Below are 24010 nucleotides of genomic sequence, written 5' to 3' on the forward strand. Positions count from 1 at the left end.
ATCTTAAACGGCAAATCTAATGGTTTCATGCTTTGGAAAATATCAGGGTTTCAGATTTCCAAAAAAGTTGTTACTAATCTATACAAAAATCAGAACAGCCTAGACTAATGCACAAAACAGAACAACAGACAAGTTAGCAGGAAGCATTTTGTGTGAACACAGGGAAAATAAGGGTAGGAGAGAGCAAGCGGTCAGTTTCCCGCTTACGCATCAATGATTCCTCCAAATGTATCAAGTTAATAGAAGCATTAGAGAGCAAATGATGTACAAATACAAATGATGGAAGAAGCCCTATCTAATGTGCAGCACGGTGGCTCAGTAGTTAGTACTTTTGCCTCACAGTGCCAGAGACCTGGGTTCAATTTCACATTCAGGCAGCTGTCTGTGGGGACTTTGCACATTCTCACTGTGTCTGCGTGGGTTTCCTCCAGGTGCTCCCACAGTCCAAAGTTGTGCATTTTAGATGGATCGGCCATGCTAAACTGTTCATGGTGTCTAAGGATGTGCAGGCAAGGTGGATAGCCATGGGAAATGCAGAGTCACAGGAATAGGGTAGATAGGTGGGTCTGGGTGGGATGCTTGATGGGCCAAATGGCCTGATCTCACACTGCAGGGAATCTATGATTCTAACAAACTTGAATAACTTATCAAAAAGAATGCAAAATTTCTTATTTCCTCTTTCGGGAATGAGGGCTTAACAGGCAGATGATAGAAACTTTTTATATGTTACAAGAATGAAAAATAATTTCGATTCAGCTTTAACAAAACTAAAATAACTGTGAAACCTAGAGATCTGAAATAAAAGCAGGAAATACTGGAAACATTCAGTTGGTCAGATAGCAACTAAACACTTTTTCACTCTTATTAGCTGTACGGATTGGTAACCTCTTGTCATAATTTAGCTGAAAAATTAACTGTTTTTCTCTCACTGTAGATACTGCCTGAATTGCTTGTGTTGATCCAACCACACTCATTGAAGTGGAGCTTTAAAAATGTGAAAAACACAGACATTTATTGAACTTCATGCAGTTTTTGTTTTATTGATGAAACAGGATTTCTAAAAGTAGCTTCATTTCTTTCTTTTTCCTTCACCAAACCAACACCACCTTTAGCCATGACCCCACCAAACAGGTAGGTAACAGCATTTACGAATGCAGGGGCAGGTGACTGCACATAGAAAATACCAGTTACTCACTCAAAAGGTAATAAAAAGCCTCAAAACCACTGGTTGGTGTCAATGTCTGTATTGAGCAACTCACAATAGTAAAAAACATTGACCATCAATTTGCAACACCCATCATTTGATTTTAATACCAGACAACTTCATGGATTTAGTTGAGTTAAAAAAAAGAATTTTAAAAATGGCTGTAGTGGTCATCTGAACATAGACTGAGAAAGTGAGGACTGCAGCTGCTGGAGATCAGAGTCGAATGTGATGCTGGAAAACTGAGGCAAGTTCAGGAAACCAATGTGGAATAAGTCAGTGTTTGCTAACACCAACAACTGCAGGCTGCGCTCATTCGGGAACACACGGTTCCAGGCAGTGATGTCAAAACTTAGACTCTATGATTTCATCCACTAATACATCATGGTGCTTGCGCAGGGAAGCCTGTGATCTTGAACTAGGCTTCAGTGATGAGGTGAGGGTGTGCAGGATGAGGAAGGAAGGTCCAGAATAAGGGCAGAAGAACAGGACAGCCAAAGGGCAAGAGGCCTTCTTCCCTTCTGCCTCCACCTTTCGGGTCCCCTCCCCTACACCCTCATTGATTCAAGTGCAGATTTCAAATTGGCGCATCGCGCACATGCATCAGTGTCAGCAAATGTAGCCATAAACAACTGAAATGAATGAACTGAAATTGCCATTTTCCTTGAAGACACTGAAACCAGTCAATTGAGTCAAGTAACAAAGAACTTGCTGTTGCTGACGATACAAGATATCAATAAAACAGGTACACTCGCAGGTAACCTATACTGTATGCAACACAAGGGTTCTCAGAACATTTTCAGCAGCCTATTCTTGATCTTTTTTGTAAGAATCCGTTTCCCCTTAAGCTCTATACCTGGATGTGCGCACGTGTGTATTTGATATTGGTGCATTATTTTTCTTGCGGTTACTGCAAAGAAAGATTCCCTTTTTACTCAAGAAAGTCTTGCAATTGCCTCCCTAATTTTGGTTAGAACAATACTTTAATTGAAGATTGATATATTTTGATGCTAAAAAAATACATTTTTTGTGACCAGCCAAGGGGAATTAAACAGAGGTAAGTCAATTTGCATCCTAACTGGTAGTAACAGGCTATATCAGGATTAGTAGATTGTTTATTGAAAAAGGAAGGAAAATTAAATGATATAGCAGTCAGGAAATATTGGTCAGCTTAAAATGCAATCAATTCACAGTTCCCATTTTTAGTTGCAAGCAATGGGGGGACTGGTTCAGTTGCATATATGAAAGCAAAGGTTAGTCCAAGACTCAGAGCTACATGGCTGTTTTATCTATTATCAATGTAGGCTTAGACTGATGTTTGCAATGTGGTGTTATCTGTAATGAACTTAATAGAAAACGCTAAAATGCATCACTCAGATGTTCTGGCAAAGGTTTTAGCTTTTCCTATTCCCTCTTCCTCAAAAACGTACACGTCTTCAAAAACTTGCATTTATAAGAATCAGGAACAATATTTTTAACCAAAGTGATTGTAGGTTCTTCTCTCATTTGGAATATGTGGAAGAAAATACTTAAAACAAGTTTCTGTTTCATTGTCCAGAAGCAAGCACATTCAAGCAGGATGATAGCAACAATGCATAGTTTATATTGTTATACTCTAACAACTTTCCTCAATGTAAGGACATTATGAGTCAATCTCAGAACTTTATAGAGTCATAAAGATGGAAACAGACCCTTCCGTCCAACCAGTCCATGCCAACCAGACATCCCAACCCAATCTAGTCCCACCTGCCAGCACCTGGTCTATATCCCTACAAAACTGAAAATGTGTTGCTGGAAAAGCGCAGCAGGTCAGGCAGCATCCAAGGAACAGGAGAATCGACGTTTCGGGCATAAGCCCTTCTTCAGGAAAATCAGCAACACATTTTCAGCTCTGATCTCCAGCATCTGCAGTCCTCACTTTCTCCTAAGATTTATATCCCTACAAACCCTTCTTATTCATATACCCATCCAAATGCCTTTTTAAATGTTGTGATTGCAATCCACCACTTCCTCTGGCAGCTCATTCCATACACACACCATCCTCTGTGTGAAAAAGTTATCCCTTAGAACTCTTTCATATCTTTCCCCTCTCACCTTATACCTATGGCCACTAGTTTTGAACTCTCCCACCCTCAGAAAAAAAAACCTTGTATATTTACCCTATCATGCTCCTCATGATTTAGTAACCTCTAAGGTCACCATACTCCCTTCCCCCGTCCACCGCAGCCTTCAATATTCCAGGGAAAATAGCCTCAGTCTACTCAGCCTCTTCTTATAGTTTGAACCCTCCACCCTGGCAACATCCATGCAATTTTTTTCTGAACCCTTTCAAGTTTCACAATATCCTTCCTATAGCAGGGGGACCAGAATTGCACATAGTATTCCAATTGTGGCCTGACCACTGTCCTGTACAACTGCAACATGATCGCCCAATTCCTATATGCATCTCCTGTTCACACAGATCCAAATTCAGTTTGAAATTAATCACATTTAACATCACCAAGGCATCTCAAGGGCAAATTGTATATATGAGCTTGGACAAAAGTTAAAAGCAGAGTGCACTGAGCTGGAACAGAAATTAATATATTGTACATCATTCAGTACCCTTCAACCATTTGAGTAGGAGGAGGCATGGAAGCAGAAAAATCAACAATCCAGTGGGTCCATGCTGGAGTGAGAAGGAGAGCAAGGAGGAAATTGGAATATTATAAATCACACTATTTGCTCTTGATAAATTATTCAGGCTCATTTTTCCATCCCTGGCACTACGTAAGTTTGACAAATCTAGTAAATTTAATCAACCACAAGGTTTACTACATATATTGCTCAATTTTTCTCAATCACTGATTCAGTTATGTCTTACAGTATCCATGAACATTAAACATTATGCTCTGTTACACTGCTCTACTAGCTTTCAGCTATCTACCAGCATTGATACATGCTGTGCAGTTTTAGTTCATAATATTTTTATTCCTTGTTAAATAAGCACAAGGTCATATTTTCAACCAAGGTTAAACAAAAAATTCCCTACAATGCTTGGCAACAACGGATTAATGTTTGGCCAGCTATCAGATTTAAGCAGATACGCTTGCCATGACCTCCAGGATATCCTTTCCATTAGCATACTGGAAGTCACACGAGGGATATCTGTTCAGAGATAAGTGTTTAAATTCACCATTGTCCATTGCAGATCTATCAATGAGTTCCTCCCAAGCTAAGATAACAACTAAATACACTACCAACAACCACAATTTCTGCATGCCACATTGGCAGTTGTGCCAGGGGTACAATTGCAAAAGCATCCTCAATTCCTTATACATAATGCCATTCTTTGCGTGTGAGTTCACAAGAAAAACCTGCTGGCATTCACTACCGGGAATTCATAACGTTGGAATAATGGTCACTTCAGAAGATAACAGAAGGGCTGCTGGTATCTGTGAAGCTATAAACCCAAAAGAGTCAAATCCATGCAAAAAGTAAAACAGCAGTTCAGACTGTATGTGCAAGTACTAAAAGAACATCAAACGTTAAATGTTCATCCTGCAATCTGGATTTTCTGTAAAAAGACAACTATGAAACTGACCATTTCAATTATAATGCCAATGACAGCAAAATCAAAATAAAATTTGAGAAAGTCCTAATTTTTAAAACCAGAAAAAGTTTAAAAAATTTCACGCACCACTTACAGCTCCACGTTGCATGATACTTTGAATAAATTAGTTAGAACTGTCACACCCCAAAATCGACATTTTAGACATAGGACCAAAGAAACAGAGAGCAAGCAGAGGCCAAGCACAAGGAGTACAAGACCTTCCTGGCACTCTTATGTACCAACTGAGGCAAAAGTCTTGCAAGAACCTTAAATAGAACCTTAAACCTTATATCTCACTGTTTGTATACCTGAACTAGTAAGTGAAGATAACAGTATGCATGTGTACAAGAACAGAAAGAAAAGTAAAAATATGCAGCATCTCGATCCTAGTCAATAAGTTTTCTGTATTATCTCTCCATTCTTTTCTTTTTCCTCATGTTCAAAAAAAATCTGTTGATCTGGTTATGAACATACATCGACTGAGCATCCACAACTATCTTGGATAAAGAATTTTAAAGATTTACAACAATTTTGTGGGAAGAAATTTCTCATCCCGGCCAACTCCTTATTCTGAGATTTGGCTCACCCAGTTCTAAACTGTTCATCCAGGGAAAAGGATCAGCTCAATATTTAGCAAGTCAGCAGCCCTCCAAGTATGATACTTTTAAACGTCAGAAAATACAGGTTGCAATATTGTTAAAATACTGTTTAAGAAAAAAACTCTCAAAAATTAAAATATGAGTAAATCATACATCAGGAATGAGATTTTCAACAATTTGTTTTCAGAGGAATTACAAGAAGGATAAATATTATCCAATTGTTATGAACCAGGCCAGACACCCTCAAAAATATTTTAAGAAGGTAGCCGAGACCCTAACTTTTCTTATTTTAAAGTCAGGTGTGAAGTGGATATTCCAGAAATGATGCAGTCGGCTTTAAGCAAAACAGAATTTTTTTAAACACTATAATTGAAACATGAACAAAACAGAACAGAATTTAGAATAAGTTAACTTTTGGAAAGTTAATCAACCCAAAACAGCAATTTAACTAGGCAACTGTTCCAATCCAGTAACATTCCATAAACACATCCCTTGGCAAAAAGTTAAATTGAAACACATATTCTTACAGGCAGGAGGGAACAGCTTCCAAAGAGATTTTGGAGAGAGAGAGAGAGAGAAAGAGGAGAGAGAGAAAAAAAAAGAGGGGAGAGAGAGAGAGGGAGAGAGAAAGAAAGAGTGAGTTTGGGATGCTTTCTGGGGAAGGTCGGACCTGTACAAGAAGGACAGGTTGCATCTGAACTGGAAGGGGACCAATGTCCTGGATGGAAGGTTTGCTCGAGTAGTTCGAGGGGGTTTAAACTAGTATGGCAGGGGGGTGGGAACCTGAGCTGTATCCCAGAGGTGAGAGTTGATGCAGATGAGGTAATAGCAAGAGGTAGACCGGCTGGTGGGAAGGATTTTCCAGGGAAAGAACCAAGGGATCAGTCAAAGTGTGTTTGCTTTAGCGCAAGGAGTATCAGGAATAAAAGTGATGAACTTAGAGCATGAATCAGTACCTGGTGCTATGATGTTGTGGCCATAATAGAGACGTGGGTTTCTCAGGGGCAGGAATGGTTGCTGGATGTTCCAGGGTTTAGAGCATTTAAATAAAATAGGGAGGAGGGAAAAAGAGGAGAGGGCGTAGCACTACTAATCAGAGGGTATCACAGCTACAGAAGCTTCCATTGTCGAGGAAGATCTGCCTACCAAGTCAGTATGGGTGGAAATTAGGAATAGCAAGGGAACAATCACCTCGTTAGGGGTTTACTACAGGCCCCTAATAGCAGCAGGGAGATGGAAGAAAGCATAGATCGGTAGATTTTGGAAAAGTGTGGACGTAGTCGGGTTGTTGTAATGGGTGACTTTCACTTTCCCAATATTGATTGGAACCTCCTTCGAGCAGAAGATTTGAATGGAGCTGTTTTTGTAAGGTGTGTTCAGGAGGGTTTCCTAACTCAGTACATTGACAGGCCAACAAGGGGAGAGGCCATTCTAGACTTGGTTCTCGGAAACGAGCTGGGGCAACTATCAGATCTTGTGGTGGGAGAGCATTTTGGTGATAGTGACCACAACTGCCTCACATTCCATTTTTTTTCAACTTATCCGCAACATACATTTTTACTGAACTGCATTTTGTAAAGACAGCTGATAATTACACTATAAACTGGCACATTTGTTTAGACAGACACACTTAAAGGAGTAGCAACTAACATGACATATCTAGCCTACAGCTTTTACAACTCAATTAATAAACCATACAGAAGAAGTAGGAAAGTTACACAATAGCCAATGTTATTTTAAATTCTTTAAATCACTACTTCTAATTAGGTTTTAGTTATCATACCAGAGTACTCAAAAGGAAATGGCTGGCTGCTTCCAACTTTGCTGTGCAGAACAGCATTGTACAAGTTTAGCAGATAAATGCAGAAAATGAGCAAGATGTTCTGAAGGATTTTACTTTAGCGTGGATATACAGAGGAATCTTATAAGGCATTCGATTAACTGAATAAAGTACTCCTTGTCCATGATCCTGATAAGAGGTTCCTCTAATAAGTATGCTAAATGCATTTATAATGTATTAATTTCAGAAATAAAAAAATGTTACTTTGTTATCAATATGGGCATTTAAACAATAGCTCCATTTGAATCAATTTTCAACTTTAATGAATTAATATCCAATTAACATTGAATAAGAGAACAATTTGTGGCATTCAGCTGAATGAGCCAAGATTACCTTCTGCCTCACATTCCACATAGCTATGGAGAATGAGAGGATTCGGCAAAATGGGAGGAGATATTTAATTGGGGAAGAGGAAACTATGATGCAATTAGACATGAGTTAGGAAGCATGGATTGGGGGCAATTGTTCCATGGTAAACGCACTATAGACATGTGAAGACTGTTTAAGGACCAGTTGTTGCAAGTGATGAATGAATATGTCCCTCTGAGACAGGCAAGAAGTGGTAAGATAAAGGAACCTTGGATGATGAGAGCGGTGGAGCTTCTCGTCAAAAGGAAGAAGGTAACTTACATACGGTGGAGGAAGCTAGGGTCAAGCTCAGCTCTAGAGGATTACAGGCAGGTGAGAAAGGAGCTCAAAAATGGTCTGAGGAGAGCCAGGAGGGGGCACGAGAAAGGCTTGGCAGAACGGATTAGGGAGAACACAAAGGCATTTTACACTTATGTGAGGAATAAGAGAATGGTCAAAGAAAGAGTAGGGCCGATCAGGGATAGCATGGGGAATTTGTGTGTGGAGTCCGAGGAGGTAGGGGAAGCCCTAAATGAGTTTTTTGCTTCTGTCTTTATGAAAGAAATGAACTTTGTAGTGAATGAAACCTTTGAAGAGCAGGTGTGCAAGTTGGAATGGATAGAGATAGAGGAAGCTGATGTGCTGAAAATTTTGTCAAACATTAAGATTGACAAGTCGCCAGGCCCGGACCAGATTTGTGCTCGGCTGCTTTGGGAAATGAGAAATGCAATTGCTTCGCCACTTGCAAAAATCTTTTCATCCTCGTTCTCCACTGGAGTCGTACCTGAGGACTGGAGAGAGGCAAATGTAATTCCTCTCTTCAAGAAAGGAAATAAGGAAATCCCCAGCAATTACAGACCAGTAAGTCTCACGTCTGTCATCTGTAAGGTGTTAGAAAGGATTCTGAGGGATAGGATTTATGACCATCTGGAAGAACATGGCTTGATTAAATGCAGTCAACATGGCTTTGTGAGGGGTAGGTCATGCCTCACAAACCTTATTGAGTTCTTTGAGGATGTGACGAGAAAAGTTGATGAGGGTCGAGCTGTGGATGTGGTGTATACGGATTCAGCAAGGCATTTGATAAGGTTCCCCATGGTAGGCTCATTCAGAAGGTCAGGAGGAATGGGATACAGGGAACTTAGCTGTCTGGATACAGAATTGGCTGGCCAACAGAAGACAGCGAGTGGCAGTAAAAGGAAAATATTCTGCCTGGAAGTCTGTAGTGAGTGGTGTTCCACAGGGCTGTGTCCTTGGGCCTCTATTGTTTGTAATTTTTATTAATGACTTGGATGAGGGGATTGAAGGATGGGTCAGCAAGTTTGCAGACGATACAAAAGGTTGGAGGTATCGTTGACAGTATAGAGGGCTGTTGTAGGCTGCAGCGGGACATTGACAGGATGCAGAGATGGGATGACAGGTGGCAGATGGAGTTCAACCTGGATAAATGCGAAGTGATGCATTTTTGAAGGTCGAATTTGAAAGCTGAGTACAGGATTAAGGATAGTCTTCCTCTATCTCTATCCATTCCAACATGCACACCTGCTCTTGAAAAATTTCATTCACTACAAAGTTTGTTTCTTTCGTAAAGACAGAAGCAAAAAACTCATTTAGGGCTTCCCCTACCTCCTTGGACTCCACACACAAATTACCTATGCTATCCCTGATCGGCCCTACTCTTTCTTTGACCATTCTCTTATTCCTTGGGAGTGTGGAGGAACAGAGGGATCTTGGTGTGCAGGTACATAGATCCCTTAAAATGGCCACCCAAGTGGACAGGGTTGTTAAGAAAGCATATGATGTTTTTGCTTTCATTAACGGGGGACTGAGTTTAAGAGTCATGAAATCTTGTTGCAGCTCTATAAAACTTTGGTTAGACCGCACTTGGAATACTGCGTCCAGTTCTGGTCGCCCTATTATAGGAAAGATGTGGATGCTTTGGAGAGGGTTCAGAGGTGGCTTACCAGGATGCTGCCTGGACTGGAGGGCTTATCTTATGAAGAGAGGTTGACTGAGCTTGGACTTTTTTCATTGGAGAAAAGAAGGAGGAAAGGGGACCTAATTGAGGTATACAAGATAATGAGAGGCATAGATAGAGTCGATAGCCAGAGGCTATTTCCCAGGGCAGAAATGACAAACACGAGGGGTCATAGTTTTAAGCAGGTTGGAGGAAAGTATAGAGGGGATGTCAGAGGCGGGTTCTTTACACAGAGAGTTGAGAGAGCATGGAATGTGTTGCCACAGCAGTTGTGGAAACAAGGTCATTGGGGACATTTAAGACACTACTGGACATGCATATGGTCACAGAAATTTGAGGGTGCATACATGAGGATCAGTGGTCGGCACAACATCGTGGGCTGAAGGGCCTGTTCTGTGCTGTACTGTTCTATGTATATGTTCTATGAGAGAGAAAGAGAGAGTTTCTTAGTTCTGCACTCACGTATAAATCAAGATCACATGCCAAATCTTGTGATTGACTGATTCACAGACAAGACTATTACTAGTGACCAAGTTGGCACGACAAATGTGTGACATTGTTTTTAGATTAGATTAGATTACATTACAGTGTGGAAATAGGCCCTTGGGCCCAACAAGTCCACACCGACCCGCCAAAGCGTAACCCACCCATACCCCTACATTTACCCCTTACCTAACACTACGGGCAATTTAGCATGGCCAATACACCTGACCTGCACATCTTTGGACTGTGGGAGGAAACCGGAGCACCCGGAGGAAACCCATGCAGACACGGGGAGAACGTGCAAACTTCACACAGTCAGTCGCCTGAGGCAGGAATTGAACCCGGGTCTCTGGCGCTGTGAGACAGCAGTGCTAACTGCTGTGCCACCGTGCCGCCCACTAATTGAAGAGCTTTTGCAGTGAGAAGAGGAAACCAGAGAGAGAGACTGTTTTACTTGATATTATGGCACATAAATGTACTGAGGCAAATATATAGGTGTCTTTAAGGAAAAGGTAGATAAAGAAAGAGGGGAAAAAGACATAGCAAATTGGCAGGATCCAGTGAAGTATGGTAGAAGGAGGCTAAGATGGAGCTTAGTCACTGCAAGACACTGTTATGCCAAAGAGAACGTACAGCAGAGAAACAGACTATGTAAACATAAACAATAAAGAATCATGAAGTCACTGATTAAAAAGGATATTCAGATATGTTAACCTTATCTAGTGTAATAATTCTATTAAATTATGAAATAATTTTACATTCCTGTACTTAATTTGGTCCTAATTTTCAATCAAGACTTCTTTCATATTTTTGATGAAGAAAAATATTGCTATGAGAAAATTTAGTATTTCAACAACTTCAGATGAACAGTTTCAGCGTTAACCATTGTATTGAATCAGTGACATGCCCCAATAACATGAGTTAATTCCATTCCCAGTTTAGCAATTTGAAATGCAGTTTGAGAGTTTTGCCTTTTTTTCCCCTCACCAGGCAGGTTATGGCTTCTTTCAGAAAAGAGAAATTTCATGACATTTCACATCAAGTAGTTAATTCTATCCTGAGGATTGACACCCAAAAGAAATGAGACATCGCTGATATTAATTTAATTTATGAATTTGGTAATCAAAATACAGACGAGGCTTTTGCCCCAACAGTCTGGGTTACACTCAGACATGAGCACCATGAACCAATGCCTACTGTCTAAAATACATCTTACACCCAAAATTCCTTTGCTGCCTTCTTATTGGTATTGAAGTTCTGAAGCAATTTTTGTTTTTAAATAGCCAAGTGGTTCCCTGTTGTCCAGGCGCCTATGGTATTTCATTTCTACACCGTAAAGAGTTCACAATTTAATAAATAAAGCAAAGAAACACAGCAGAGGGAAATCAAATTGTTTCTAACTGCTATACTTCTGGGTTCTTTCATGAGAAGCGATGTTAAACTGAGGGAAATGACTGTCAAACCTGACACAAAGACTGAATATTAATCCTTTCTTAGTGGATCACATTTGTTTTTCACAGAAATTATGAAAAATCTAGGTTTTAATGCTTAAAGTAAACTTCTCTAATTTCCTCTTTAAGATTCTGATAATCATCGCAAAGGTATGAATCATAGAATGTCTACAGGGTGAAAACAGACCGTTCGGCCCAACAAGTCCACACTGACCCTCTGATGAGTATCCCACCCAAATCCATTTCCCATTACTCTACATTTACTCCTGACTAATGTACCTAGCCTACACATCCGTGAGCACTATGGGCAATTTAGTATGGCCAATTCACCTAACCTGCACATCTTCGGGTGTGAGAGGAAACTGGAGCACCCGGAGGAAAACCACACAGATACAGGGAGAATGTGTGGAGTTTGCACAGTCGCCTGAGGCTGGAATCAAACTGGGGTCCCCGCCGCTGTGAGGTAGCGGTGCTAACTACTGAGCCACCTTACCGTAGATGTCAAGTGGCTCTTTGAAGAGACTATCCTTCTTCTGTGAACAACAGTCTGTTCTTCTATAATGTGATAGTTGCAATCTCATTCATCCTCATGTTATAGAGAATCATGCAATAGAAATAATGGGGCCTATGGGGAAAACAGGGTTGGGGCAAGCCACTGAAAATATCAGTAAAAATCAAAACAAAAATAGTAGTTAGCCTAACAAAAATGATAGCACAGTCAAAGTTAAAGTCGCATATTTTCATGAAATAATAGAATAAATCTAACATTTTACCCTGAAAAACTACAATGTAACTTGAAGGGGTTCCTGAGTTTGGTGGGTTACTGCACTGTATTAAGACAGGGGCTGAGGGTCATCAGCATCATAATTACTTTCAGGTGCAGTTCTGGATGCCGGGTGATGCCAAAAGAAATTCAGCCCAGAAGTGGATGGTTGTGGTTCATTGTCCTCAGACAGTTTCTTGGGGGTTGGCTTTAAAAAGACATGTAGGTTTTTTGCTGCTTTCCCATCTTTTTTCATGAAGCTGTTCACTGGATGCCAGTTAAGACCTTATGCCACAAACTACGATCCTGCTGTGTTCTGCTCTGTAGTCATTGTCTTCTAAGAGCTGCGCCTGTTTCTTAACTTCCCTCAGGATACAAGACAAAAGAGAAGTGGAAAGCTCTCATGGTGTTGCATCCTGGACTACTACTTCTTCATCTTCAATTCCCCCCACAGCAACAACTTGTTGTAGGTCAGTCTCTGCTTCTTCAAATCCAACTTGCTTTGCAAGAGTGACACAATGTTCTTTGATTGCTGGAAGCTCCTCTCACGGTTCAACTCCTTTAAAATTATGAAGAAAATCTGGGAGAAGCTTCCGCCAAACTTCATGCAAGCAGTCCTTACTGACATCACCTCAAGCCTCCACAAATAGCATTCTTAATGTTGAAACTCTTCCAGAATTGCAGAACACTGTCCTCATTATCCCCCTCAGCAGCTGCATTCAGCTTCCTGAATGTACACCTTAAATAATAAGCTTTAAAAGCTGCTGTTGCAACCTGGTCCATGGGTTGAATGAGGTTGTGTTTGGAAGTAGACATAGCACTATGATGCTTTCAGAAAGCTCACGAATGGCTGCAGGATGGCTTGGTGCATTGTCCAGAACGAGGAGAACCTTGAAATACAATTTTTTTCTACTGCAATAATTTCTACAAATATCCTCGAAAACATAAACAATAAAGGTCAGAAACAATTTGCCCCGTCATCCAACCTCTTTTGCTTGACCTGAAGTAAAAGCCTAGAGTGGACTTAAGGTAATCTTTTCAAGGCTTGTGGAATGACAGAGTGATACATCAACGTAGGCTTAAGCTTGAAGTCTCCACCAGCATTGGCACCCAAAAACACAGTCATACGACCTTTTGCGACCATTAGACCTGGGTCATGTGCTTCATTCTTAGAAACATAGATTCCAGATGACATTTGCTTCCAGTATAAACCTGACTCAGCCAAATTGAAGATTTGATCTAAATTGTAGCCTTCTTCTAAATCGCATAATAACCAACAGTAGTTTGTGTTTTAAAAAAAGTCCCCCAATTCAACAATGGCATTGATGAAATGCGCATAATATGAGAACAACCTGTATTTCAGGTTGTTATCAGACAGTTACAAATAGTTTAGTTCCATGTTTGCATACTAACTACTAATATCCATAATTTATGCCATTGTAATTCCTTTATGAAGATTTTCAGTTCTGAATCCAAAGAATGTAAATTTAAACCCAATCAGACAGCCTGAGTACAAAATTATTATCAATAACTCAGAGCAATATTGAGGGAGCACTATGTTGAATGACGTACCCTAAGTTAATTGTGGAATTAAACCAAGGCATTAAATTATGGACCATTTCAGGCAGAAATAAAAGACACTATAACAGTACATAAGAGAAGCAAGCGAATCCTAGACAACACTTGTCCCTCTAAAAATGTTAAACATTAATGAGTTATTTATCTTGTTATAGGATTTGGGACCTCGCTGTCTGCAAACTGACTGCCGTGTTTGCTTCCAAAGAAACTTGAATACACACATGAAAATCACAACCTACAATAAAGCATTTTGGAATATCTTGATATACTGGAAGGAATGGTAAGCATCATTGTGATGGAATTGGGTGAGGCTGAAAGAAATTCATGCTCTGACTTTGATGCTTAACATTAATTTAGCAGGAAAGCTACAGTTTTTTCCAAATCTCTATGCTCAAAATTCAAACCTGAAAATGAATGCTAATGTAACTAAATGTGTTTTCTGTGCTTAAAAAGCCAATCTGCCAGTGTTTAATGGCTACTTGTGGTCCCTGCATCATAGATTGCATTCCTAAATGATTCAGGATGAATAAACAATCGTAATCTTACAGTTTACAAATTCAAAGGACAGTAGAAGTACTAGAGTATTAGCAATGTTTCAAGCATGGTATTATTCCTATTAAGTTCCTGATAAAGGAAGTTCATTGTGCTTTAGTGAAGGTTAGGGAAGTTGAGGCTCATCCATTGCAGACACATTCATATCAAAGATACCATGATAGCATTGCCATCAGAATATTTCAGCTGAGATAACTAAAGGATTTACTCAATATACAGCCAAGATTTGTTATTTTAAAAAGGGAATAATATGCAAAATGCAACATTTATTGAGGTCAATCGCTGACTCTGCTAAAAAAAAGTAAAATCTGTAACTCCTAGGAATAAAGTAAGAGGAAGCATGACAGAGCAAAGAACAATTTAGCTTCAACAACAACTTGAAAAGGATACTGCCTTTGCATGTTCATAGAATGCTCAGCAATTTTCTTGACTCAAAGTATTAGAATACTAAGTTTTGGCTCTAAGATGAGGAATGCAAGTTCACTTCATGAACCTATTTCAAAATTAAACATAGCAAAACCACTTACGAGCAAACTAAGCTGTGTACATTTTGAATAAATTGAATTTCTGCCTCAACTTACACAGGAAAACAGCTGGACATGCAACTGTGAGAATCTGCCAAATGAGCTCAATTTCTGTGAAAAAAAATTACTTCTGTAAAATACTCCAGATAGAACTATCTGATTCTTATTCAATTCCTAGTTTTCCTTTTTGCAATGCTTTGTCACTTGACCTCTAACATTTCCATCATAGGGTCAGAAGTGGGAATGTTCACTGACAATTGCACAACGCTCAGTATTTTTCATGACTCCTCAGACACTAAAGCAGTCTGTGTCCATGTGCAGGAAGTCCTGGATAACATGCAGTCTTGTGCTATTAAATGACAAGTAATATTTGTGTCACACAAATGCCAATCTCACACAAGTTGAACAGCATTCCTACTGCTAAATCTCACTCTATTAATAACCGGGGGCTACTCATTGACCAAAAACTGCACCAGCAATATAAATGGCTACAAGAGTAAGTTTCAAATTCTTTGGCAAGTAACTTACCTTCAGATTCCCCAATGCCTGTCTCCAAGGCATAAGTCAACACTGTGAAAGAAGAGGTAAAAACAATAACTGCAGATGCTGGAAACGAAATTCTGGATTAGTAGTGCTGGAAGAGCACAGCAGTTCAGGCAGCATCCAACGAGCAGCGAAATTGATTAGATTAGATTAGATTAGATTACTTACAGTGTGGAAACAGGCCCTTCGGCCCAACAAGTCCATACCGCCCCGCCGAAGCGCAACCCACCCATACCCCTACATCTACCCCTTACCTAACGCTACGGGCAATTTAACATGGCCAATTCACCTGACCTGCACATCTTTGGACTGTGGGAGGAAACCGGAGCACCTGGAGGAAACCCACGCAGACACGGGGAGAATGTGCAAACTCCACACAGTCAGTCGCCTGAGGCGGGAATTGAACCCAGGTCTCTGGCGCTGTGAGGCAGCAGTGCTAACCACTGTGCCACCGTGCCGCCCACAAAAGCCCTTCATTATTCCTGATGAAGGGCTTTTGCCCGAAACATCAATTTCGCTGCTCGTTGGATGCTGCCTGAACTGCTGTGCTCTTCCAGCACCACTAATCCAGAAGAACTGTGAAAAAATACTCGACACTTGCCTGAACAGTACAGTTCCAACAACGCTCAAGCAGCTTGATACCATTGTAGGTAGTGCAGCCTACTTGACTGGCATTCCATCCATTACCATCAACATTCACTCCTCCACCACGAACATGTAGAGATGTCAATGTATTTAATCTGAAAAATGCACTACAGCAATTCACCAGTCGTTCAAAACTCCACAACTCCTACCATTTAGAAGGAAAACAGCAGCAAATGCATGACAGCACCATCACCTGATAATTCCAAATCAGGATAATATATGCTTGGGGTCAGACTGTCATCATATTGAACTAGGACATTGGATACTTATTTGGACAGAAATTTATGCAAGGATATGGGAAAAATAGCAGAAGATTCACACTAGGTAACGTCATTTGTTTTAAGAGGCATGATGAGCCAAATAGACTCTTCCTGCACTGCAACAATTCTGTAATTCCATGTTCTTTCACTGTCTGAATCCTGGAACTCCCTCCCTAAAAGCACTGTGGAGCTCCCCATGGACTGAAGCAGTTCAACAAGGCAGCTCACCACTACCTTCTCAAGGGCAAATAGGGGCAGACAATAAACAGTAACTGAGTTAGCTATACCCAAATTCCATGAATGAATGAAAAAAAAACTCAACCTGCATTATGCACCAGCTCTGACAAATAGGCTACTTATCCGAAAACAAAACATAAATACACAGATGCTGGAACTCAGAAACAAAAGCAAACATTTCTGCTGTCAGCATCTGTAGACATGATGTGGAGTTGCTTGGGGTGGACAAAGTTAAAAATCACACAACACCAGGTTATAGTTCAACACATTAATTTAGAAGTACAAGCTTTCGGACAGCTGCTCCTTCGTTAGGGAGAGCAAGAGAGGGGAGAGTGAGAGATATTGTAGGGATCATGGACAAGTACTCCAATTGGCAAGGTGTGACTGTCAGTCTTCTGCACATGTTGGGAGAATTGCCGACTCCTACTCCAACTATTCAACTTATTTATCAACTTAGATAATGGGGCAGAGAAACAATTTTTGTTTTCATTCAAAGATGCAAAGCCAACATACACTGCTCCATCCTAGTTATATTAAAGTTATTATCACTAATGTTGCTCAGGTTGATACAGAGACAGTGGAGTTGATGGAGCACTCAAGGGAGACAGTTGCAAAATTTGTGTCAGATCTCCTTTCTCCTCTGGTCTGTCAATAATGAGCCAAATGGAGTGTGCCTGTTGAGATGGGTCACCGATCCTTTAAGAATATATCATATTCTGCAAACAGCCAATTTTATGCCATTCAGCAATGTTATGACATTCACCATCAGCACTTTTCTTTTATTTTTGCAAGACTTCTTTAGGGACCATAGGCCTGGTATTGAGAACTCCTAGACCAAAGCAGTTTTTCAACAGTGACAAACTAGAAAAAGTGGAGGCCCAAAGAGACTTCAGATATTAATTTTAACAATTTTCTGAAATAGCAACAGTGACAGAAAATAATCAACAATGCTGCCATTTAGATTAGATTAACTACAGTATGGAAACAGGCCTTTCGGCCCAACAAGTCCATACCGACCCTCCGAAGAGTAACCCACCCAGACCCATTCCTCACAAATACCCCTGACTAATACACCTATCCTGCATATCTTTGGATTGTGGGAGGTAACTGGAGCACCCGGAGGAAACCCAGGCAGACACAGGGAGAATGTGCAAACTCCACACGGTCAGTTGCCTGAGGCGGGAATTGAACCCGGGTCTCTGACGCGGTGAGGCAGCAGTGCTAACGACTGTGCCACCCAACACATCTAGTAAAGGAATTGTTAAATAATTTACCCCTGTCACTATGTTTACCTCTCTAACAATGCTGCCATATGCAGAGTATTTAGGGCTGCAACATGACACCACTAACAATTGCCAGAAGACAAGGGTTTGGAATTTTCCAACAGTGCATCTTTGTTTTTAGATTAGATTACTTACAGTGTGGTCTCTTCCTCCTTAGACTAATACTATAAATACCCAGTGCATAGTGCATGTGGTAGCATTGATAGAGGGAAACATAACAGAGTTAAACCATTTAACAGTTCTTACTAGGTACTTGAAGTATTTCCCGTATTAGTTTAAGCAAAAAGATAGGAATCAGGAGCAGGAGTAGGCAATTCAGCCCCTTGAGCTTGCTCTGCCATTTAATACAATCTCAATCTCAACTCCACCTTCCTGCTTGCTCTTATAACCCTTTAAGCCATGACTAATTAAAAAATCTAACTATCTCCTCTAACTTAGTGTTCCAGCATCCACTGCACTCTGGGGTAATGAATTCTATGGCTTCCCAATCCTTTGAAAGTAGTAATTTCTCATCTCCATTTTAAAATCTGCTATTCCTTAGCATTAGACTATGACTTCTCATTCTAGATTACCCACAAGGGGAACCATCTTATTCAAGTCTACCTTATGAATCCCCTTTAGCATCTTGTAAACTGCAAGTAGGTCTTCTCTCACCCTTCTAAACTCTAATCGGTAGTTCTACATCGATCAAGCTCTCTACAGTCAAGCCATGATTAATTTTGTTTATTCTAATAAACATTCTCTGAACTGCCTCCAATGCAAGCATGTCCTTGCTGAATTAAGGGGACCAAAACTGTTTGCAGTACTCCCGATGTGGCCTCACCAATGCCTTGTACAATTGTAACATCACTTCCTTACTTTTATATTCTATTCCTATAGTAATAAATGTAAAGGTTCCATGCAGGACAAAATTTGTTCCCCTTATTTTAGTACCTGCATACCAGCTTTCTATGAGCTTTTCATGTATGCGGATGTCCAGATCCCTCTCCACTGAAGAATTTTCAAGTTTTTTTTTCCATTTAAGTGATAAGTTGCCTTTTTATTCGTCTGATCAAAATGAAAAATCTCCTCACATTTATCCATGTTAAACTACATCTGCCAAATTACAATCTGTTTAACCAACTTATCCGATTTGTAAATTTCTGATTTTGCAACTTACTTTCCTATTCATTTTAATGCGATCTGAAAGTTTCTACCCTTGCATCCAAATCATTAGCATGGATTGTAAATAATTGGGTCCTTGAGGACTCAACCCAGTGACACTCCACAAGTTACTGCTCGTCAACCAGAAAAAAAAATTATTCTGATTTTCTGCTTTCTGGTGGTTTGCCAATCCTCTAAGCTAATATATTACCCTAATCCTGTGAGATCTTGCGGGCACCTTATCAATGTCTTCTGGAAGTCTAGATATTCAACATCTGCAGAAGTCCCATTATCCAATTTGTTTGCTACATCTTTGAAGAACTTTAGCAAATTTTGGATAAGAATGTTACATAAAGCATTTTTACAACACACTGGAATGTTTCCAGAATCCAGAGAATTTTGGAACATTATAACCAATGGATCCATTACCTCTGCTGCCACTTCCCTTACGACCCTAAGAAGGAGGGCATCAACCCCTCAAGACTTGTCTGAGTTGAATCCCAATAATTTTCTCAATACTTTTCTTTAGTGATGGCGATGGTTTTAAGTTCCTCTTTTTCTGTAAACCCTGCATTGTTTGTTACTCTTAGGATCGTTTTAGTGACCTCCACTGTGGAAAAAAAAGAAAAATTGGAAGTTCTGCAAAATTTTAAACCCTTCAGTCTTGTCTCCATCCTAAGTTGTGTCATGTAGCAACAAGCAAGCTAACAGCTGGAAGTAATTTTCTCCTGTTTTCTCTTGCCTCCCTTTGCCTCCATTCTCAGCAAGACCTCATAGACTCCCTGAAGTCTGACTGTTTCACAGATTTTATGAAGAATGTACTTAGTGCTGAGCATATAAAAGCTTGCGGTAGTTGGAATGAATATAACAGCTGACTGCTAGAGCTGATACAATCTCCATTTTATCTACTGAGAGAAAGATTATTCTCTGTCAGGATTAAAATGTTGTTAGGAAAATGAAGCACTGCATTATCTGCAAAGTTGACACTGCAATAGGGTACTGTTTGCAAATTGACAAGTTTAATTCAGAGGGCTTGCCAATTATCCCTGAAAGAGGTGACTTGCAAAGATGATACTACTGGTAACAAAAATACTCAATAAAATATCATTTTACATGGCATTAATAAAAATCAGAAGTCATCTTGGTAGTAACTTTGTCATACCACAGACATAATTCCCTTATCACAGTTTAATTTCCTTTTCACAATAAGAAGCATTTCAACATAAATTATTATGCCCGAGAGCCGAAGGCATTAGGCCACGCAAACTGCATCTCAAGATTGTTCTATTTCATAAACAGAACGAGGAGACTACTAGTGGCCTCAGTGTCCTCAAGCAAAGAAAATCTCAGGTTCCTCATCCAAACTGTCATCAAACAAATTGTAAATGCATAAAAGTGTGATAGTCATTTTAATCCATGACTGGGTTTTGTGTCATGCCATTACTGGATACAATACTGGCACCTATCCAACCACATGGAAGATTGCCTCGATATGCCTTTACTCAAAGTAGGACCAACCTAATCCACCAATTAGCACCTCACCAGTCTATTTTTGATTATCAGTCAAACAATGAAAGGCATCACTGACTATACTATCAAGCAAAACTTGCTTAGCAATTACCTGTTCACTCTCTATTTGGGTTCTACCAGCGTTATTCAGCTCCTGTCTTCATTACAGTCTTAGATCAAACATGAAGAAAAGAGCAGCATTCCAGAATAAGGAGAGAGGTTTGACAAGGAGCTCTACCAAAATGGGAGTTTATTGAATGGTGGAGGGGTTGAGTAGCTCACACCTGTTACTGATTCATATGTTTATGTGTTGTTACAACTATGACAGTAGGAATGCTGCAGGTAATCAAACTACATAACTCCATTAGTCACACCATTAGTATAAATAGAGTCATAGAGATGTACAGCATGGAAACAGACCCTTCGGTCCAACTCGTCCATGCTGACCAGATATCTCAACCAAATCTAGTCCCACCTGCTAGCACCTGGCCCACATCTCTCAAATCCTTCTTATTCATATACCCATCGAAATGGCTCTTAAATGTTGCAACTGTACTAGCCTCCACCACTTTCTTGAACAGCTTATTCCTTACACACACCAATCTGTGTGAAAAAGTTGCCCTTAGGTCTCTTTTATATCTTTTCTCTCTCGCCTTAAAGCTATGCCCTCCATTCTGGACTCCCCTACCCCAGAGAAGAGACTATGCCCTCTAGTCTTGGACTTCCCCAAGCCATGGAAAAGACCTTATCTAATTATCCTATCACCCCTCAGCTTCCGATGCTCCAGGGAAAACAGCTCCAGCCTTTTCAACTTATCCCTATAGCTCAAATCCTCCAACCCTGGCAACATCCTTGTAAATCTTTTTTGAACCCTTTCAAGTTTCACAACACCCTTCCAACAGGGAGGAGACCAAAATTGTATGCAATATTCCAAAAGTGGCCTAACCAACATCCTGTGCAGCCGCAATGTGACCTCCCAACTCCTGTACTTAATACTGTGTTGATTCAATTGTTAAAATGGTCAACTGACTTCGTTTTGTACCAATAGCTAGAATAAAAGAGTTCCATCACCTTTCGTAAAAAAAAACACAATCTATTCATTACAATATTCTTAAAAGTGGTATCAAAACAACTGGTGGAAATCGAAGGTATATCTGAAATTAGAACCACATCATCCCAAAGGGACACACTCACCACAAAACAAGAAACAATAGATTCTGTGAGATGACTTCTTTTGTAAAATTTGGACAGAAGAGAAGAAAAGAGCACAAGAGAGGGGGTGAATGAGAGAGTGCTAGAGACTCACTGCTGTTGAAGTTTCCTCTGCTCCTTACCATCTAGGGTCTGTGAAAGTAGAAATCCATTCCAGAAAGAGTCACTATGCAATCAGCACGAAAGCCCCCATAGTCTTTTTCAAAGCCAGGTTTTTCAATATTCGAGGGCCATAAGCTCCATCTCTTAACTCCCTAAAAGCTTTGCCTGCCTTTTTCTCCAAAACTATTGACTTCCTGCAAACAGCAGGCAAATCACAATTCAAAACGTTGACCTAATTTTCCAAGAAACTACACGCTTATTACCCTCTTCAAACACTGCTCTCACATTGACACACAATTCACCAAGTGTCTAAATAGTTCCATAACTTATATTTATGGACTATGTGGACAAACTGTAAATATGTATCCCAATAACCTCCTTAGCCCAGGAATTTAGACCATTCCCACCCACACTATTGCTCTACCTGTATCAACTAACTTCACACAGAATGGCATGTGAACCTACAACATTCCAAAACATGATTAGTGCCAAACAGTAGTTTGCCCATTAACCAAGGTCATGTGCTCATCTACTATGAAAAATATTTTGTAAAAATGCTGAACATTTTGTTTTTTTAAACAAAATTCTAGCATTATTATATTTTCAAATCTTTTCCCTAATTTTTTTCTGCATTCATTGAAGTGAATACATACATCATCTGAAGAAAAATATTTGGCAGAAAAGGTACTTGAATAGATTCTGCACAAACCTGCTTTACAATTTGATAGTACAATTCAACATTTGGATCAGCAATGGTGCCCCCACCCTGTAGTCAAATAGGCTGCCAAAACTCCCTGCCCTGCCTGTTAAAATTTAACTTCACACATGCAACTTCCAAGTATTTTCTACTGGAGAACTTATTTTACAGCCCAGTAATGCCAAAAAAAAATTCAATCTACCTGAGAACATTTTGGCAGCTTTCCTTCTCATTAAGGGTAATTAGATCATTAATGTGCTTGCTCCTTGTAAGTCAGTTAGAAGGGATCAATTGTGGTGTAATGGTAGTGTCTCTACTGCTGAATCTGGAGGCCCGAGTTCATGTCCCACCTGTGCCTGTGGTGTAATAACATCATTGTACAGTCAATTAGAAATAGACAGTTCTCTCTAAGGTTGTCCCAATAGCTCAGTTGTTAATGACACAATGAGGTATTTCATTCAGTCATACATTCCAGAAAGGTGCCAGGTTTCTTTCTTCCACTCCGTAAAGTTAGATCAACTTATTTACAATAGTAGCAGGTGCTCCATTTGATCAACATTTAAATTATACAGCGAACACAAAATTCACCATCATCCTATGAACTATCCAGTGACCCTGCTGTAAATGTCCTAGAATCAGGTGGCGACTGGACTTAGCTCAGTTACATTCTTTTTCAGTCAAATTGGAACATATTACTCTAATATATTGCACAAAATGAAAAATGTTGAAAAATATCCATGTGCATGATATACTAGATAGCAGCCAATACTGTATGCCATTAAACACCAGAGCATTCAGCACAGCAACAAAGAGGTCTAATTTATGAGAATTCATGAAAAAAAAATCATTATTTTTATTAAATGGTTTCTAATAAAAGTTTCAATTATTTATCTGAATTGCAAGAAGGTAATCTAAAACATCACATGTTTGAAATTCCAATTTTTCTTCAATTATCAGGGCTAACATGCTGTTTGGAGAGTTGTGAAACAAAATCTACATGGTTACAAAATCACAACACCAGGTTGTAGTCCAACAGATTTATTTGGAAGCACTAGCTTTCAGAGCACTGCTCCTCCATAAGGTAGCGTCAACCACCTGATGAAGGATCAGCACTTCAAAAGTTAGTGCTTCCAAATAAACCTGTTGGACTATAACCTGGTGTTGAGCGATTCTTAACTTTGTACACCCCAGTCCAACACCAGCACCTCCAAATCAAAATCTACAAGGCTTGTGATATGAGACTATAGGACATGTACAAGTGTAAATTAAACTCCTCAGAGGAAATGTTAAGTTGCCAAAGCTACTATTAACAACATTTAGTAAACTAGATTGAGGAAATTCCTGGAATAAACCACAGAATAGGACATGCATTCAACCATGATTCAGCCACTGTTGCACTTTTCATAACAATCCCATTAATGTAACAATAACAAGCATCCAAAAACAGATTATCCTGCCTTGCAGAGC

At 39.8% G+C, this 24010-nt stretch overlaps 1 protein-coding gene across 3 annotated transcripts in view; it reads right to left on the reverse strand.

The window, feature by feature from the left end:
* Nucleotides 1-24010, reverse strand: part of sh3gl1b (SH3-domain GRB2-like 1b) — a 129785-nt gene that overhangs the window by 66067 nt on the left and 39708 nt on the right. The window contains exon 1 of one of the 3 annotated variants that reach the window (XM_072593840.1): nt 15441-15482. The exons of the other annotated variants lie outside the window; for them this stretch is intronic. Coding sequence (XP_072449941.1) covers nt 15441-15473 — 33 coding nt within the window. The 5' untranslated portion in view covers nt 15474-15482. Of the gene's footprint in view, nt 1-15440; nt 15483-24010 lie in introns of those variants that run through there. 3 annotated transcript variants of the gene reach the window in all.

This window comes from Chiloscyllium punctatum, chromosome 24, assembly GCF_047496795.1.
Source record: "Chiloscyllium punctatum isolate Juve2018m chromosome 24, sChiPun1.3, whole genome shotgun sequence".
In the NCBI taxonomy this organism is placed as follows: domain Eukaryota; kingdom Metazoa; phylum Chordata; class Chondrichthyes; order Orectolobiformes; family Hemiscylliidae; genus Chiloscyllium; species Chiloscyllium punctatum.